This window comes from Calonectris borealis, chromosome 3 (genome assembly GCF_964195595.1).
Source record: "Calonectris borealis chromosome 3, bCalBor7.hap1.2, whole genome shotgun sequence".
In the NCBI taxonomy this organism is placed as follows: Eukaryota; Metazoa; Chordata; class Aves; order Procellariiformes; family Procellariidae; genus Calonectris; species Calonectris borealis.
Window position 1 is genome coordinate 120,214,382 of NC_134314.1, and position 19,694 is coordinate 120,234,075.

The window sequence follows — 19,694 nt, forward strand, 5'->3', positions numbered from 1 at the left end:
CTGTACTTATATGCACCTCGGGGGACGGCCCTGTGGAGAAGCACTCACCCACCCAAAGTAACTGTCGCTACCCCCGGTACCCCTCCTCCCTAAGGCCCGCCCCCGGCCTTCCTCCACGTCTTCCTCCTCCTCCCCCTCTCCCTCCTCCTCCTCCTCTTCCTCCCCCGCCCCGCCGCAGCCGAGGGCGGGGCCTCGCGGCCGGGAGGAGCACCGCCTCGCGACGTTGTTTGTCCCTGCGCTGCCCCCATAGCCGCCCGGGGCGGGGGGGGAGGACGCTGCGGGGGGCGGGCGGGGGTTGCCATAGCGACATGGCCTAGGCCGGGGGGCGGCCTGCGCTCGGCCCCGGCGGGCGGGGCGCGGGTCGGCGGCGAGGGCCAGGCCAGGTCGGGCGGGGCGAGGCGAGGCTGGGCCGGCGGCGGCTGGAGCAGGTGCGGGTCCGAGCGGCCGGGCGGGGATGAGCCATGGCTTCGGTGAAGGTGGCCGTGCGAGTGCGGCCCATGAACCGCAGGTGAGTGCGGTCCGGCGGCGGGGCCTCCCCGGCCTTTCCTGCGCCCCACTCCTGAGAGGGGGAGCTCTGCCTGGGACTTCAGGGGTTTCTTGGCGCTCGGCTGAGCGCTGCTGGGAGCGCTTCTCCTCCCCGGCAGGCTGGGAAGTAGCTCCCCCGTTGTGCTGGACGGTGTGGGGCCTTTCCTGGAAAGTTCAGTCTGCCACGGTCTTAAGCATTGGTTTGTCTGATGCTTTTTTAATGACGAAAAGGTTACTTTGGTGAAGATAGGAAACTATTGAGAGGCAAGGGCCTGCCAAGAGCATACAACCAGGTTTCTAAAATGTGGAAGAAAGCTACTTCTTCGTTTCATCTAGCAACTGCAACCCCTTCTACCTGGTTGAAAGAGAGAGATTGTTGTCGAGTTCATTTGTAATGCCAGCTTTTGTGGAGGAGCCATTATGGTAAAGGTTATTAGTAGGCTACTTAAGCTGGAAGTATAAAAAAGGCAGTCCGCCCCATTTACTATATTGACAAGAGTTTATCACCTGCTTCCTGAGATGCGTCCGGGAAATAAAAACTCTTTTCTTTGGTGAAATAAATGGATAATGTGCACAATGGAGTTAATTTTTAATGATACAATTTCAGAACCATATGTAGAAAATGATGAGATTCTACTGGCAGTGCTCTTACTTCTTCTCTTGTTCTGGAATGATGTAGGCAGTTAAAAAAAAAAAGTGTTTTAAAAGCCTAGGCAGCCAATCAGGCTCCCACCCTTCCTTTCACTTGATTTGATTCAGGTGTTTAAAAAAAAAAATTTGCCAAGTTCTGAAAGTCAGTTGATACCTTGTCGCTTTCAGTGAGGGGGAAAAAACAAACCTTATGAAAGTAAAGTTGATGAAGGTTGGAAGGGGAGAATATTGCAGGTTGGTTCCAAGTAGTTTAGGCAGTTTGGTGGAGCCGAGTGGTTAGTGGTCAGGGTTGGTGAATAGTTTTGTCACACCCTCCTGCTTCCCGCCCGCTCCATCCCCTGAGTTTAACCGTATGGTTCGTAGAAGTTTTAAAAGTTATTCTATATATGCACTTCACTTTTCCTTTGAGAATCTCTGACAACAGGTAGCATACGTCTTTAAAGTATTGATAAGAATTGTTATTTGTAGTGTTTTGGTAGCACAGAGAAGTTTTGTTTGTGGACCAAAACCGTGATGTAAGAGACAGAAGAGAGAGGGAAATGGAAATCATATGGCAGAAGGGAAAAGGTCTGGTAATTGTGATAGGCAGTAGAAACAACAGCTGATAAAGTGTGAGTAGAAGTTTGCAAGTGTTGTGGCAAAAGAATATTACAGACAATGACTGTGGACACACTCGTGCCTAGGATGCACATGGGAGGATAACTTGGATGGGGCTAGATCAGAGCATACCTAGAAAATCATGAGAGTTGTGATATGGTGGAAAAGAGCGAGTCGAAGAGTAGGGCAGGCAGAGGCCTGGTGTGATCAACATCATCTTTGACGCCGTGTACCGAGTGGCAATGAGTAGGCTGTGAATAAACTTATTCTGAAAACTAGTAAGTGTCTGACTATGGAAATAAGCAAACTGTGAAAAGCCTTCCAGTTCAAATCGTTAAAACTTTGCTATTTATGGGATGGTGTTTGATGTTTATAATACACTATCAGGAAGCTGGATTCAATGTCATGGGATGTTGCTTCTAAGTCTTGATTTTTTCAGAGGCACGGTTGCAGTTCCCCGTGGCACCCAGTACTGCAGCCCGGGAGTGGTGCTGACGTTGGTGGTGCTCCTCTCCTTCAGTCAGTGCTGGACCCGTGTGCTTTATATTGTAAAACTGAGATTCTAAGCCTTAGAGGATCCAATAGCTTCTTCTGTTGCAATAGTGAAGGTATTGTGGACCATAAGCCAGGATCAGTGATCATATTTTGCTTATATTGGTTTCCCCTGTACATGTCTTCTCTCAGCTGTGCTCCCTTCCCCTTTGTGGGTCACTCCAGTGTTTTATGGAGGAAAACCTTTCTGCCCATTCAAAGGAACTTCCCCAACTGGGTGTTCATTCCGTGGCACTTATTTTCAAAATCTTTAATGTGATACTGTGTAATGTTAAATTTAATTTCGTGTGTGTCTCTAAATTTGCTTTGGTTTGTTCAAAACTTAATCATATAATGCAGCTTATTTCATGAGTCATTTTTAATTAGAGAAGACAGAGTTAATGAATGGTTATTGGTAAGACTCCTGCATTATGGAGCAGTTGCGCTGTGTGGTGTCATAGCACTGCTAATTGTGTAATAAGTCATGAACATGGATCTTGGAATGAATCATGTGATAGGGAGGGGGTTGTTGTTTAAGCATTACTTGCTGTTCCATTGCTAGGATGACAAACTTTAGTCGTCTTTTTTTTTTTTTTCTCTTTTCCCCTCTGCTGTGATTTATTTTTAGTCTTCTCGTTCTCTGGCTTGACCTGGAAGGAATTTGTTCTTCAGTGCTGTTGTCAAAGCCCTTGACCATTCTTCTTAAAGTAGTTAACATCCCAAATCGTGTTATGCAGAGGTCACATTAGAGGTTTTTGACTATATCTCTGGATAATGTAATAAAAATGATGTCTAATGGCTTTACAGTTACTGTTTTGAAACCAGTTGTGCGCGTGAGCTTAGAAAGTTGAGTTAGTTGGTGAGGCTCCATCTCTCCTTTGGTTTTCCTAATTCAATACCGAATTGCAATGACAGCTTTTCAGTCCGTGCTTATATTTGAATGTTTCTGTAAAGGGGCTAAAAACCTGCCAGCTGGCAGAAGACTAGGTTTTCTTCATCGAGTAGAAATCTGCAGGGAGGTGAGGTTGGGTGGTTGATGTATTTTACTCTGGCAAGTTAATGGTTTTGGTCACCATTATTTCTAAGGTTCATTTTCCAAAACAGTCATTAGAAGCATCCATTTATTGTCTTATAATTTGGAGGACTTGACTGGAAAATCCCATACCTGGTCCCACAAAATGCAGTTTCTCATCAAGATTCTGTTATTCCTCAGAATGGCCATTTCCTGGGCAAAATAATGGGATTATAGAGAAGTGCAATGGGCTTTGATGCACTTTTCTGTTCACGTACTGAACAGATGACTTTGGGTTACTGGTTACTAGTCACTGTCTTCTGCATAGTGTGAGATATTTGGGATCCTGTTAAGCCTAACCTGATTCTGACTCTCTGTTTTGTATTATGCACTGCATCTGCATAGTTCAAATAAATACATTGCTTTATGTTCAGCTGTTCAGTGTCTTTTAAGAAGAATGAGGGGGTAGTCTTTTCTTAATTCCATTTTATGTCACGTTTCCTCTGCATGAAAACTAGAATTCAATTAGTGTTCAGGAAAACCACTTTTATACTTTTTTTTGTCAGGTAAATAAAACCATCTGAAGTATGCTAAATAAGAAAAAATGTTTTGATATTTAATAAAGGAAATATCAACTTGATTCTTTCAGATACTATCCCTAATTCTTATGCCCCTCAATTTCTTACATGTGATAGCTCTATTCTATTTGGCTTTTAATTCATGAAGTAACAGAGGAAAACAAGCTTTTTCTGATTTTTAACTTTTTTCATCTGTTTCTTGCATTTGCATAAACTAATGATTGTATTTAACTGGTTGAACAAACTAAACGAGGGTCATATGGTGTCCTTACCTGCAGACGATGCAGCTGATGTCAGAATCTGTGTTTGCGCTGCAGTAAGTTCTTCTTCCCTGTGCTTATCCAGCGCTCTTGGTGTTTTTAAATGAGTTGTATAGACTTTCCCACAGCTCTGTTATTTCCAATATAATTATGAAATGATTTACTTCTTAAATTATCAATTTTTAATGCTGCGTGCACACACTCCTTAGATTTGCGCTCCAAACTGATGTGGATGGCAGAAATGCGTGTCAGTGGCTGTAGTGCTTGACGTGGTTGTATGGTCATTCACAATTACCGCATGAAGATTAACTGCTTTTACGTTTGATAGTGGGGAGACAGAGAAAATATGTTTTATTGCTCAGAGAAGGCTTTTGTGTTACTCTGGGATTTGTTTGGATTAAAAGCCATGCCAATGTTGATACTTTAATCCACAAATACATTCTACACTATTATTCATTAGATGTAAGGCTGGCCCTCTTGCTTTTACATTATTACACCTCTTAGTTATGTTTAAGTAACTCCTCTGTGTGCAGAGCTGGAGTCAGAGTACCTTGGGAAGTTTAGGACCAACGTTACATTATCTTTAAAAATAACTGCTTGCACAATCTAAGCCTTAGTATCAATACCAGAGTTTTCAACGGCTCAAATTAACACAGCAATGCAAAGGACAGAGATGTAAAATAAGCTGTTTCGTTTTACAAGGAACATGTGACTAGAGTGTTTTTGTAACAGCAAAAAGGGGTAAACAAGAAAACAGTGAAGAGCCAGCTGAAATCTCAATTTCCATTCCTAGTGTTTACAAGTGATTTAGGTAGGAGCTTACTGGGAATATGAAAGTTATAATTGACTACCTATGTTTTTTTAGAACTGAGAAGAGAAGCAAAAGAAATAAATGGAGAATATATTACAGAATTTCCAGTGCAAGGAAGAGGGGAATGAATTGGTGTCTCATGATGAATTGCTGTGTCTAAAATATAGGTTACTGTGTATGTTTTTCATTTCCATGAATTTATAAAGATGGAGTGTTTTGACAAAATATGTGTAACATCAGTGTAGCACAGGCAGAGTGAGAAAAGATGGAGTGATTACAAGCAAGGACACCCACAGTTAAATATCGTATTTGTCTCTGAAGTGCATGCTGAAATTTTTGCTGCATCTGTTTCTGAGCACTGATTGTTGGTTGTTGCTCTTAGGAGGCTCCAAAGTGATAGCAGAAACATAACTCGGCTTAAATATGGCCAAGTGTTGCAATACTGTCACTTTCTAAACTACAGTACTGATGAGGATAAGCCATTTATCAGCAAGCTGAGTTTGCCATTTCTTATGTTAAGTCTTTGAACTTCTGTTGTAATAATGGTGCTTGTCATTTGATTTACAATCACGTACAATTTCTCTACTATAAAAATAAGTTGAAAGATCTGTAAGGATAGGTGAGGCTCTAGTGTGCCTGGGGTGAGTGTACCTCTCTCTTGCCTCTGCCTTTATTTGTGGGTGAGTCCGAATCCTATAAAAATCTACTTTGCTGAGTTGGCAAGATAAACTAACTGTTCTGAATGTGACTTTTTCACCTTGCCGTCTTTTGTGTCCAAAACCTTGAACCCACTTAATGACCTCCAGCAGTTTTTTCCTTAGGGAAAGCGTTCAGAGTAGATACACTTCTTTCCTTGCATATGTGTGTGTACATATATACACACACAAAAAAAAATGACCTTCATCAGTGTGGTACTTCTGTGGTTAGCATTGGACCAGTGCATAAAGACGTAGACTCTGATCTGAGTTCTTGGATCATGTAAAGTTGGTACTAGGAGAACTTGGAAGTCTGGAATTAAAAGTATGTTTGGTTTTTTAAGGTACATGAAGAAATGGTTTTATTTTCTATTTATTATCTCTCACCTCTTCAAGAGGAGCAAGCAGTAGTAAGAGTTTTTATTCTTCAACATAGCCATGCTGCCCTCCTCAGGACAGGTCCCTTAGTAGAGGGAGGACCAGAGGGGAGAGCATCAGCATGACAACGTACACGTCATCTCTCCTTAATAACCACTACCTTTTAAGTGACCTGAGTGAAGATGTGCTGAACAGATGGGTTATGATTGGCAGTGGCTTGGCGATACGCAGTGGGTATGGCCAGGTTCTGGGGTGGGGTTAAGAGCAGTGGGCTGCTTCATTCATTTGGTCTCGGCAGCTCAGCACAGTGAGGTTGCCAGATGTGAAAGAGCGCAAAAATCCGGTACTCATTCAGTTGTGAGAAAGAAGCATAGAATATGATCCGTGTTTCCCTATAGGCGAAATGATCGTTGTATGGCCACGTTACCTGATTGTTTAAGGTGTAGGACTTTGAGAGAGAGGAAAGGAGAGGTGAGTAGAACACACAGGTGGGCCTGTTCTGAAGGGGCTGTTGGTCCCTGGTTTGGATATCTATCTATTTTGGTATCTAACTGGCACTAGGGAGCGCTCTGCTTGTTAAATGCATCGAACGTGGGTTCTTCGAGCACGGGTACCGACAATAAATTGTGACATAAACATTTGTAATTATGTAAAAATGCCCTCAAAGATGATAAAAGTCTCAGTGATGGTAGTTTATGGCTGTTGTTATTGCCGTCTGTAGTTCTGGAATAAAGGTGCAATTGAGCTAGCAGGGTTTGCTAGGAAACATAGGTGCTATGTATTGTGAGGCTCCTTTAAGTGATATCTGTGGGGATCATGTATTTGAGAAAGGGATGTAGTAAGTTGTGTTATAAAGCTGCAAGCAGGCCATTTGAAAATGGAGGAAGGGCTGGAGAACTTGCTGTTGAAGCAAATGAAGTAGAAACGACAGCTTACAGCAGAGAGTTGACTCAAACTTGGAAGGACTAGAAAAGAAAAAAAATAGAGAAGAGCATAGTGGGCTTACAGAAAAGTCTTGGTTGTCGGTGGCAAGGATAAGTAAGAGGTGATGGAAGTCTTATAATAATCAATATAGTAGCATGGGAGATGGTTGGTTTTTTTAAGTTTTTCTTGGCGTAAGGGCAATAAGTAATAGATAAATAGTTCAGGCCTGGAAGAAGCAGCAGCCGTGATGTGTTGGGGGGAAATGCTAAAGTTATTTTGCTCAGTAGTATAAAGAGAACTCTGCAAATGTAAGGCAGAATAGTCGCTCTCCTGAAGAGTTTAAATCTCAAATGGTCTGGCCATGTTTTCCTAAGGGGTGGTAAAATGCAGTATTGACGGCTGTGTTAAGGAGCGGGGTCTCGTGAGAGTATGGCCGTTGCTAAAATGAGAAGTTAAAGCCAAATAGAGAAGCCAACACCAAGGATGATAGTTGGCTGGGAATTTGGATGCCACAGGTCAGGACATTCTAGAAAAACTTGTTGGACTCTCCTTAGGCTTTTCCACAACAGCAAATGTCAGCAGCGCTGAAGCAAGCTGAAACTTAGGGGTGCGAGCAATAGAGAATGCCAGCACTCTCTGGTGGCTTGTGTCTCTTGAGTTTCTCACCTGTGCTAAAGTACGTGGTCTTTGAACATCAGTGGCTTGTTTTCCTCTTCTTTCTATGCCCTTTTCCTCTGTGGTTAATCTTTGAAGTTTTTCCGCTTAGAAGCGATGAGTTTGAACTTAGGAGCGTGCTGCAATCACAGGGCAGTTCTTGTTTGCAGATATATTGCTGAGCCGAACACTGAAGCTGTGGTTGGTGCTTCCCCCAGCGAGCCCCTGGGTCAGTATCTCGTAAAGTCGTGTTTCTGGGACCTCATTATCTGAATTATGTTGGAAAAGATCAACAAAAATGATGGGAATCATGGATTCAAAAAATACCGAGCTAAATGCGTACTCTATGTGTTATGACTACCGGAATAGATTAGGAGATGCAAATCTAGAAATATTTGCAGGGCTTAAATGTTGAAAAAAGGAATTAAATGTTTAGTTATGGCTCCTTCATAGTATCTTGGGAGCAATGGAATGAAGCTAATAATGGATCCGCTTAAACTGTATCTAAGGAATTACTCCTAATGAGAGAGTGGAGGTTGTGGAAGAGTCTCCCGAGGGGATGAAAGCCCAGGCGGTTGGGAAGAGCTAATTCCTTTGAAGAAAGTCATTACAGGAAACGATCTTGCTTGAATGGGAAGGTGAGACTAGACCCGAGTGACTTTTAAGTGGCTCCTGCGTTTGCCGTTCTGCCTCCGACTTCCTCTGCGGTGGTTTTTGCATAGCTTTATGGATACCCAGCTTATCCTCTGTCCTGTGTAGTCTTTAAAACGGGATCTTCAACTTGATCGCTGTGGAAGGAGTTCTGAAGAGTTTCAGCAAAATACTGGGTTCCCATCAACTGAAGAGTTAATGGCTGGGACTGACAGTTAATCTTGCATAAACCATCAGAGATCGGGAAGCCCACATATAGCCTCTGTTTACATGTGCTTATTTTTCTGTCCTTTTCAGCGCTTTAATGCAAATGCTTCAAAAGTTTTTCAAGCCTGTAGGATTTGTCACAATCGCTACCTTGTTTTGTCTGTCCCCCTCCCTAGCATTGAAGAACAAAGACCTTCCAGTGCCAGCAGGCCGGAGCGCAGTGGCGGTGTGGGCACATGTGGGGCAATGTAATTAAACTGGCCTCATTTACAATTTGTAAGCCCCAAAACTTTATGATCTTAAGCATTTTGAACTGAAAAACCTAGTTTTAGAATAGCATTTCCTAGTTCATTTATTTCAGTAATATCAAACATTGCCAGGTTACCTACGCATGTTACATCACTAAAATAATGAACAATAAAATGCTTTCAAACTCTGCTTTTTGTTGAGAGCTCCCTGAGACCAGCAGAGAAAAAGGTAATGAGTCTCTGTGTTGTAACTTTCCTGACGAAACGAAGCGAGAGAAAGGTGAGTCTGTCGGTTTCTCAGGCTGTGTTTGTTTGAAATTAAGACCAGTTTTGAAATAAATGGGATTAGCAGTCAGCTATTTTAACCTGACTGAGCTCTTGGACTCGAAGACTCTTAGAAGTCCGAGTATCTGAAAGGCAGGTATTGTTGGTAAGAACAGCTGACTGAATTGAAGAGCGAAGTCCTGTATATTGCAGTAGCTATGAATACAAAGCCAGGGTTATTTACTGAGAGAGGGTTTTTCAGAGTTATCTAACAGAAAAAGGGCGTACATGGCACTCGGCATCTTAATTGCTGATGGGCTGGAGACTGAGACACTTCAAATATTGGCTTTATGAAGACTTTTCTCCAAAGAGTTTATATGTTAAACACAAAGCAACAGTGAGATACAGAACCTGGAGTACACCCATTGTTTTTCTGTATGCTTACACACTTGAAAGATATTTGTACTTAGATAACTGAAGTAATTTGTTATTCAATCCAGATTGCTTGTATGTGTTTCAGTTTAGGAAAAGAATGACAGAACGGCCTTGTGGATTACTTGAAGGACTAATAGATCTGTGAAGTCAGCTACAATTTTTTTTTCTTCTGAATTTCTAATTTGAGGACCTTCTTCCCCAAAAGACAAGGGCACTGCGGAGAAACAATGTGATTTCTTTGAATCGCATTTTGCTGTACACAAGAGGTTAAGTCAGTACTGTCTTTATGGCTTGGAATAGCAGGAGTAAAAGAACAAATCAGAAGAAAAAAGGTATTAGAAGCAAAATATCACGTGGACTAAAATCCAAGAGTCCTAGAGAAACTTCATAGTGTCATAATAGTTACAACAGAATTCCAGGATGTCATTCAAATCAACTTGGTTGTGTCTGAGGTTATATTTTGTGTTGCTTCTGCCAAAGATGGGCATTTGCTACATTTTCTTAAAGGCTGACATCAGAAATGTGTAAGAGGGTTTTCACGCGTAGATATCTTAAAACTTAGCTATGCAGGACTAGTTCCTACTGGTAAGACCATTACTGAGCCTGGTCTGACACTTCATCTATTCAGGCAAAGCAGAAAAGTCACTGTTGAGGTAGTCTGCTGATTGAAGCTTAAATATTTTTCAAGAAGTTATGCAATCATGGACCATGGCATGTGTGGATACGGTAACTTCTTTTTTTAAGTTAGCCGTTGCTGATGATTTAAAAATTTGCTCATGTGGCTACCCACCAGACCTGATCTGAGTTGTTGGGAGATGAAGTCTACCTATAATATTATTAAAAATACAAATTGAAAAAGCAATCAGGTACATGATTTAATGTAGTGAGCAGTCTGTATGTGTTACCACAAGCGTGCATAGTTTCCCCCAAAAAGCTAGATATCATTTGACAGAAGACAGCACAAGGACGCCTGTATTTCATTTTCCAGGAGAGTCTTACTGCTGTAGATTAAACTACTGCCTTTCAGTATTGTTGGTAAAATTTATTCTTACAGCTAAAGGCATTTAATCTAGGTTGTCCTTCATACAAGAACTGATATGTGTGTACTAGTATATAAACTAAGGGAATATTTCTGTTTCATGAGATGTACAAGATTTCCCCTGTTTCTGCATTCTCTGTCACTGGGTTTATTGTCCTGGTTTCAGCTGCACTGTGAAAAAAGTTCTGGGAGTAGCAGAACTCTCTCATTTAACTATTTGCAAAGTTTGCCAATGCTTTTTATACAACTGCTATCACAAAAGGGAACGTGGGTATAATTGTAAGTCTGCTCTAGCAAATCATTAAGATTATATTGATCACAGAAAGCCTTATGCCCGCACAAAATGTGCTTTATGACAAAACCTTCTTTTAAAGTACCAAGTATGCGTACGGTTTCTTTCTCTTACTGAGACACAATTGCAATCGTATCCATCGAAAGCTGTTTATTTTAACTTCAATCCCCAGGAATTTTTTCTGCTGGCTTCTTGAGGTGAAACTTGAGAGATGGCACCACCCGTCTGTCAGCCAGTCCGGTCCCATCTAGCAGCTTTTGAATCTGTTGGCTGATGCCAAGCAGATCTGACAGCTTGGTAGAGGTCTCGAAGATAACGAAGATGTGTTGTTCAGAGAAAAAGGGTGGCTGTAAAAGAGTCTGCAGAGCTCTCCCGAATGAGGGGGAGGCTGCAGCCCTTACCAGCTATCAGAGGATCCACCTAGGAACCTCCCTTCAAACCAAATCCGAACGACATCTGATTGCAGTTGTGCCGCTTGATGTACAACGTGTAGTTGTTAACTTTTAGACAATATTAGTGTAAACGTGGCTTCAGTCATTTAATTATGGGCTTGTAGCCATATCAGTCAACATCAGCATGGGGTCACTTTGAGTTCAGGATATGCTTGGCTATTGCCCTGCTATGGAGACAACTGTGATTTTTATGCAGTGTAATCGTTTAGTACCAGTGACTTAAGCCACAGTGGATTCCCAAAATCTTGTGATTAAATCGGATTGCTTGACTTCTGATTTTAGGTCTCAGCCAACTTTATATTGAAACTAGTTGTTATTGATGTTTATGGAAAAAATCACTTTAACCCAAAGGATAATGAAGATGTTTTATATACAGACCACCAGATTTATGTTTTTAGCTGCACTTAGACATGGAATCACATTTAAGAAAAAGTACTTTCGCCAAAATTATTCGATAAGCCTAAAAGCAGTTAAAAAAAAAAAAACCAAAACCACAAAACCAAACAAAAACCTTTGGATAGGAAAGAGAAATTGTGTGGTATTTCAGATTGCACCAACTTTACTTTTCCTGTAGTTACAGAAAGTAACAAAGAATTTCTTGTGTAGGAGGGTTTTTGTTTGACTTTTTAAAGCATACGGTTGAATTGAATGTTCCCTTTTTAAGAGTTACTCAAACAAACGAAAGTGCTTTTGGTCTGTGTAATTCACTGGGACATCAGGGCAAATGTACATCTAGTATGTTACCAATCTACAAGGAAAAGCCAAGTTCTTTCTGTGACACACTTTGTGCTTGTTTTTCAGTTAAATCTACCTTGAATTCTCCTGGTCATTAAGCAACCCTCATGCTTTCACTTTGTGACCCCAGAAATACACCTGGATAGTGGACAAGCAGGTTGATAAAACAGGAAATCCATAGCATTGTGCCTAAAATGCAAACATAAGAAGTAGCAGGCACTTTGCTAAAAAGAAAAGCCATTGAGCATGGTCGAGTTGCTTTTACAAGTTGCTCAGACTATGTTTTTGAGTAATTGAAAAACAAAATCACACATCTGCTCTTCAGTATAATCCTTTTCCAATAGATGTTCCATTAGATGTCTACAGGTAAGTGAATTTCCGAGAGTTTCTTTATATTTTGACACAGAGGTGCTCTGCAGGCAGTTCAAGTAGCGCTTGCGTCCTTGTCCTTGCGGCCTTGGAGGTTTGCTGAAGTGGTCTTTTGAAACACTATTTGGGAAAACTGATGGCACTTTCTGTCCTGTCCTTTCTTGTTTTCCCCTCCCGCTCCCCAGATGAAACGCGTCTCGTTCTTTCTGTTCTCTTCTCAGAGTCAGGTCTGACAGGTATTATGGTAATCACAACTGATTCCCATAGTATCAATTTAATGGAAAACATAATATCATGATTTTCTAATGGGATAAGCTATAATAAATGCTCTAGTGTCTGAATAATACAGAACAGATTAATAAGAAGCTACTGTTTAAATAACTGAACCTTTCATGGAAGGACCTTAAAGGAAGGAACTTAAAGATGAACTTGGAAAAAGACCAAACGCATTTTGCAAGTCTGTAATAGGGATTTTTCTAAAGCTTCCCTTGTTGATTTATATTTGAGGTATCGGTGCTTTTCCATGCTCTTCTTCCTCCTCTCTTGTGAGGAGGATCTTCAGAAAGTCTTGTGGAGGACTGGGTAAGTGACATAATGAACAGGGGTCATTGAAAGTTGCCTTGAAATCTGGAGATGCTGCCAACATTTGGCTGCCTGTAGTATGATTTCGACTAGATGCCCATGGAGGTGCAAAAACTGCTCTGGTCTTTGCCCTGAAAATAGGCAGGGAATATACGGGACAGAGAGAAAGAAACTTGACATAGAGATATCTACATTGCAGCTTCTTCCATGAAGCTGCTGCGTTTTGATAGAGCTGCTGAATCATCTTCAGTTTGGGGCAGTTCTTCATAACCCACATGGCCCTTGTGATGAAGAGAAATTATTAAAACTTTGCCCAAGTAAGCCATTTATCAAGTTATCTCATTACAAGACAACTATACTAGTTCTTTTAAGCGAATCTTGGTACTAATATTGATACTGTTTATGTTAAAATAAAGTGCCAGTATTATCTGAAGTAGTTTTTCTGATTTTTTTTTTCCTTTTTTTTTCCCCTCCCTCTCCTCCTTGCCATTAATTGCTAGATGACTAGCTGAATTTAGCAATAGTAGAAGGTTAATAACAGCACTGGGTTGATGTATTTCCTGGTGTCTTTGCCAAGAAACTTGCCTGCTTGATGACTTTGTAGTTTGGTTAGGGGCCACGGGATCACGGGTTCTAAGTTTCCTTCCCTTGTGATCCTAGAGCTCCACGTGGTGTATGAAACATCAGCGAGAACAGCCTGGAGGCTGACCCTAAACACCGCTGTGTGAGCAGATTGGGCTTCGGGGGAAGCAAGCTTTCTTAAATCATCAAAGTGTTAATTGTGAACTAGTTTTGGCAGCCGGCCCCTTTACGTTGCTTTGTGGTGAGGGGGGTGGAATTTGTGGGGGCAGAGTCTTTGGTTAATGGCTGGGGCTTGTCTCTGGGCTGAGATAGGGCTGGAGGAGCAGCTGGTTGCAGTAGGGTTCTCCTAGCCCTGAAGGTTCTCAGAAGGGTACCCAATGTTGCAATACAGCTTTTTACAGTCTGAACCTTTAATTAAAGTGGAACTTGCAATCAAAACTTTTTGAAAGGGACTCGGCCCCTGCTGAACTGCATTAAATGAGTGCCTGGAAATAACTGGCAGTATGCAAGCAATTGTTTTTTATGGGATCCTCTCAAACTCTTTATGTGTACCATAAATTATACTTAGCTGCTCATATTAATGTGAAGCTTTAGTATTTGATTCCTGTTAATTCTTTTCACTTCTCTCAGGTTGGCTTATTGATTCTGATCATAGTATTCCTCTTTCAGGTTGTCCTCTCCCTATGCCTTCCCCTACAAAAATGAAAAATTCTATTTATGAATTTTTTTTATTGGCTAGTGCCAATATTTTTTTTTTAACTTTGAAATCCTCTTTCTTTAATAGTGTTTAGTAATACTATTATCAGTGTAATCACAAAAATTAATGACTCTAGGCTTCTTAGAGTTCTGTGTAGTTCATATACGGGTGTTAGACTTTAAACATTTTGTATCAATTTTCCATTATTGAGTAGCTTCAGGTTTTGTAATATGGAGAGCTGGCTAGGTCTGGGAAAGAAAGCACCAACATATTTTATTGTTTTCCCTTGTACACCTCAAGCATGAAGAAATCCAGACAAAAAAGCAATAATTCTGGCCTAAACTTCTTCCCGCCTAAAGTCCTTCCAAACTTCCTAGAGGAAGGTTACAAATTATATGTGAAACAAATTTTCATAGTAAGGTAGACCATTTAATTGGTCCACATTTCTTATTACGCTTCGCTGAGCAAATAGTTACAGACAGGTAGAGACTGTTCAGGAAGCAGGGTGAGTCGTAGCCATGCACAAGCTGCATTACTGCCATGTCAAAATCTATTTCCAACTACAAAAGTACCATTGGAAAGTTCTCCGTTTCCCTGTTTATTACTCATAGCTGTATTTTAGTATTTCAGTCTCTTAAGTGTAGACCTAGTAGAAGCTACTAAGGATGACATGGAAATGACTACGAGGCATCTCTTAAGGCATGCTTCTAATGTTTTTCAACGGTAGATCTAAATTCGGTTGTATAATTAATGCTGTAATTATTACAATTATATATTTTATTAGCTTAGAAAATAACTTAATGTGTTGATATTTAAATAAGCACTTTTATTTGCCTAATCTTTATTCATTAATGTAGATTTTAAAATGGGTTTTGCTTTTCTTTAGAATTTCTACTGGAAAACTGAACATGAATAGAGGGTAGCTGCACAGTCAGCTGATGAACAGAGAGTTGGGTGATCCAGTGCACCACAAGGAAGAAAACATCACACTAAAATCCTGAACTCAGGTCTCCTGTTACTAGGAGGAAGTTTCTGTTTTTCATTTTTGGTTGTTGCAAGCGGATATCCAGTTATCGCTGAGATACAGTGCAATATGGTAAAGCAGCACTTTATTGCTTTAAAGCCCTCTGCTTTCCTTTGCACCAGTCGGGCACACCAGTTTGTCAGGTGACTTAGCAGATGGTTTTGGCACAGGCGTGTCTGTTAGCATTTGGGGAGCGAGGTTTTGTGTGGTGTATTTAGCAGTCGTCTTCGGCTCTTTTTTCCTGCGCATGTATTTAGTAACACAGGAGATGTTATGCTCGAGGTTGTCATTCAAGAGCAGCCTATATTACTCTTATGACTAACTATAATGAAATCCCATCTCTAGCAAGCAGGTTAATACATGCTGGTTTTAGACACTAAGCTAACGATTTTTTATAATAGTTTTGAAAACAGTCAGAAACAACTGATGTGAAAGAGGGTGCATGAAAACACTGCTGCAGAACTGGGCTTTTATTCTTCCTGGAATCATTGTGCTCTGGGAAGCAATAAACCTGTGTAACACTCCCTTAGTAGCAGAGCCTCTGTCTTGCACTGCCGTGATGCATCACAGCTCAAAAAATACGTTGGGTACCTCATTTCTAAGAGAGTTTTAAAATACTGGGGTTTTGTGGTTTAAATACTTAGTCCCTAGTTACCTAGGCCATATGGGTAAATGGGGACTGCTGCTACTAGGATGGTGGTAAGAGACTGGGGCTTATCTTGTCATGTTCTTTTCGCAGTTCCTTAGAGCCACATAATTGACTTCACTGGGCTTTGGATCAGAGTACTTCAAATTAAGAATAAACCATTTAATTGACTTGCAGAGTCAAACTTCTGAAGCAGGTTTCCCCAAGCTGCTACTCTGTTTCTAGATGAAGGGATTTGGAGGCAAGCCCAAGTACTTCAAATATATCCCATAGCAATAAGTAAACATTGGTCACAACAATTAAAAAATGAAATAAAAATGAATTCACTTGATAATTGACTGTGGCAAGCAACCTGTGAGTGGAAATATGACTGTGGATTATTGTGATATGTTTTATTTAACATACTCAAGTCTCGTTTTTCTTTCAGGGAGAAAGACCTTAATGCAAAGTTCATTATTTCAATGGAGAAAAATAAAACGACAATCACGAACTTAAAGGTGAGTAAACACAACGTAGAAAAGGAAGTCCTGTCTGAATAGCTGCCAAAATATGACTGGACAAAGCAGTGGTGCTCACTGCACTGGGGAGAGCAGCACTTAGTTTTTAAAATACAGTGTTGAAGTAATCCTTTGAGGAAGCAGGTTAAACTGTTGACTTGCTGCACCATGGTTTTCTGAGAACCACTCTATAGACTGTATCTCATAGGTTTTTCTGAGGTTTATCACTCTGGTCATTACTTAGCTGGAAGATGAAAGCCAACAGTAGAAGGGGAGGTACATGCCTGGTAGCTATTAAACCTTTGCTTCATCTGTAGAAGTACTCTTCTGGAATTCCCATGAAAACAAACTAAACCCAAAGTACCCATCACTTGCTCTAATATTTTGATGGTATATTTTAACATTTCTCTCAGCAAGAGAAATCATGCACAGCAAATAGGTTTTTGCAAGATAGTTTCCAATGACAAATATATGAAAAGGAATTTCAGTGTGTACTTTGTTTAGACTGATTCAGATAGCCGTGAATATTGCTGAAATATAGTGTTAGCTGTCATGTCTTGAGCATGACGATAGACTTAAGCAGCAGGTATGTAACACCATTTTCATTACAACTCCACATTGAGATGCTGTTCACAGTGCAAATGTCTCTCTGGCTCCTATTAATTATATATGCAGGATAATCCCTTATTATAATCTGAATTTCATATACAGGACTGATTTAACTAAATGTAAGTATTGTGACAAAAATATACTGTGGGGTTAGGAGCAGTAAGCTAAAATCCAAATAATTCCTGCTGTGCTGTCTTGTGATGTGACTATCCTTGCTGAAGAGTGTATCTGTTGCTAATTTTTTCTCTCTTGTTGGAATAATAGGCTAACCTGTCATCATAAATTTCTAAATGTGTATAGCCTTATGTTAAATTTGTTTTCTGATTAGTTATTGTAAAATGTTTTTAATTACTTCATGAGGATGTATTGTACCACCCGGTGGATTGATTGGTTTTTTTTGTGGTGTTTTTTTTTTTTTTCTTTTTAAAATAGGTACCAGAGGGTGGTACTGGAGACACAGGACGAGAAAGAACTAAGACATTTACCTACGATTTTTCCTATTTCTCAGCAGACAGTAAAAGTCCCAGCTTTGTTTGTCAAGAAATGGTAGGTTTTCTGAATGTTAATAATTGTTTTTTTTTTTTCGTTTCCCTTTTCTTTGATGTGAAAGCATTCTTTGAAACTTCTTTCCATTGAAAGTGCTTCTTGTGTAATTTAGAAATTCCCTAGGTACGTGAGAATTTGAATTTTGTTTTGTTTCCTTTTAACTTAGCTCACATTATTAAGTGCTGTGTTTTCTAATAGAGCAGGCTAAATGATTCTTTCTAGTTCTCTTGTATGATTGGTCTTGTAAAGTCAAGTTAGAGACCTTCTCTGAGCACTAGATTTGTTTTTGAAAAGCTTTTTTGAAAAAATCACTTTTTAGAAACATGTATCTTTAATTCACTTAGACTGAAACATTCTTCTTATCTGGCTGAAGTGGGCTCCTTTTGTCCAAAAGTCTTGGTACACGTTAGAAGATTCTTCTTTCTCCTCCCTTGAGTATTCAGCTTAGGAAAGGACAAAACTGCCTTTCTTCCTGCGCACTCAGAACAGAAAATCAAACTCAGAGCTATAGGCATTATTTAAATGAACAGATAGACCCTCCCTGACCTTGCGTTTCATGTGAACATTGAACCTTTTTGCTATTTCACATTCCCAAATAAAATTATTAAGGAAAATTCAAGTGTTCTGTAATTGCTATCATCTCTTTTGGTTTTGTGGAACTTGGGATGCTGTAAGCTCAAAGTGAGAGTATTTCTTCCCCCTTAAAATAATGCAAGAGTTTGTCGAATATACTGTAAGCCAGTTGGATACATACCTTTTTGGTATGTGCCTCATCTATTCTGTAACCCCCAAAATCAGGAATATTGATATGGCTAATCCTAAAAAGCCTCAGAATTAAAACTAGTAATAAGAAACAGTAAGTTGAAGCCAATTTTAAATATTTATGACAAGTTTTGCCGTTATATATAATGACTGTAATTGCTTGATAGGGAATTTATACTTGAAATTTCTATTTAACCATCAGTGTAAGCGGTAGGTCCTCTTTTTTCTGAAAGCTTCTTTCTTTATTTCACTGAAGTAATAGTGTTTAATCCAAACGTTTGATCACGTATATTCTTAAACTTTCTGGATTGTGATTTCTTTATGATGTTCTTTTAAGTAACACAGTTTTTGCTATATTCTCTGAAATATCAAGAAGTATAAATTTATTTGGGCATTGATGTAGAAATACCCTAATTACTTTAGCGCTGTGGCAAATTCAAGTAGTAGTGTATTGAGCGCAATGATTGGAATCCTAGTTTGTAGTGGATGTTTTTAAGCAGGTGCTTCAGGCCATATGGCTTTACTAGAACTTTAGCAAATGCTTTAAGTTGAGCATGCAGAGAGTTATTTATTTATTTTAATTAAAGCAGCTTTGATTATGTATTTTTCTGTTCCAATTTTAACGGAAGCTTGAGATTTTTGGTTATGGTTCTGCAGATGCAACAAATGATTGCCTTAGGTTTGCTCATACAAATCGATTAGGATCTTAGTTTAATATTACTTAGTTTCATGAAAATGCATATAATTCTGAGTGATAACTGATTACCATATTCTCAGTTTTTCCTGATACAGATGAGTACGTCTCCATAAAACAGTATTAATGATGTATCAATGCATATTTGGAAAAGTCTGCAAAATGAACTTTTTCATTTCTAAAACGAAATGTAGAAATTCTTCTTAAGCACCGATTGTGGCTTACGTTTATGGATGTTTAATTTTTGCATCCTTTAGGTAGCTGTTTCTTTACCTGACTTTACATACTTCTAGAAAGCTATGTTAGGCAAGACCTCATTAGAAGAAACCCAGGAAGAGAGTCCATTGTGGTGTTAGGCTGTTGCAATGCAGTTTTTTTCCAGAATCTGAATGTGCTGTGAAATAATGAAGTTAATTCTTGTTAAAATAGCCATTTGCAAAGGAAACCTGAATTAATATAAGTGGATATCCAAGTTGTATCCTGTGTTGATGTCCAATTTCTATATATAAGTGATAAATTAAGTTTTCCTTATTTTAAGTTTTTCCTTATTGGTGCCATTTTGCCTCTATTTCAGAGCAGGTCAGGTTGAGGCAAGATCAGTATAACTTGCCTGTGTCAGGAGCTTATGGGGAAAAAAAAATTAAAATGCCCATATAGGGATTGCTGCAGCAGCCTTGAGCAGTGATTTTTTTTTTTTTTTTTTTAAAGCTGTGAGCTTTGTGGTTTGTAGTAATAGGATGCTAACAA

The 19,694-nt window shown here is 39.9% G+C and overlaps 1 protein-coding gene across 17 annotated transcripts in view; it reads left to right on the plus strand.

Moving 5' to 3' along the window:
• The first annotated feature begins 320 nt into the window (after window positions 1-320).
• The window catches only part of KIF16B (kinesin family member 16B), a 140,430-nt gene continuing 121,056 nt past the window's right edge, over window positions 321-19,694 (plus strand). For 16 of the 17 annotated variants that reach the window (XR_012673243.1, XR_012673241.1, XR_012673242.1 and 13 more), the window contains exons 1-3: window positions 321-508; window positions 16,267-16,336; window positions 17,378-17,491. Coding sequence is in view for 14 of the 17 variants with exons in the window: in XM_075147684.1 (XP_075003785.1) it covers window positions 462-508; window positions 16,267-16,336; window positions 17,378-17,491 (231 nt within the window). In the remaining 3 variants the exon portion in view is untranslated. Of the gene's footprint in view, window positions 509-15,055; window positions 15,177-16,266; window positions 16,337-17,377; window positions 17,492-19,694 lie in introns of all 17 variants that reach the window. The other variant, XM_075147679.1, reaches the window with a different exon arrangement.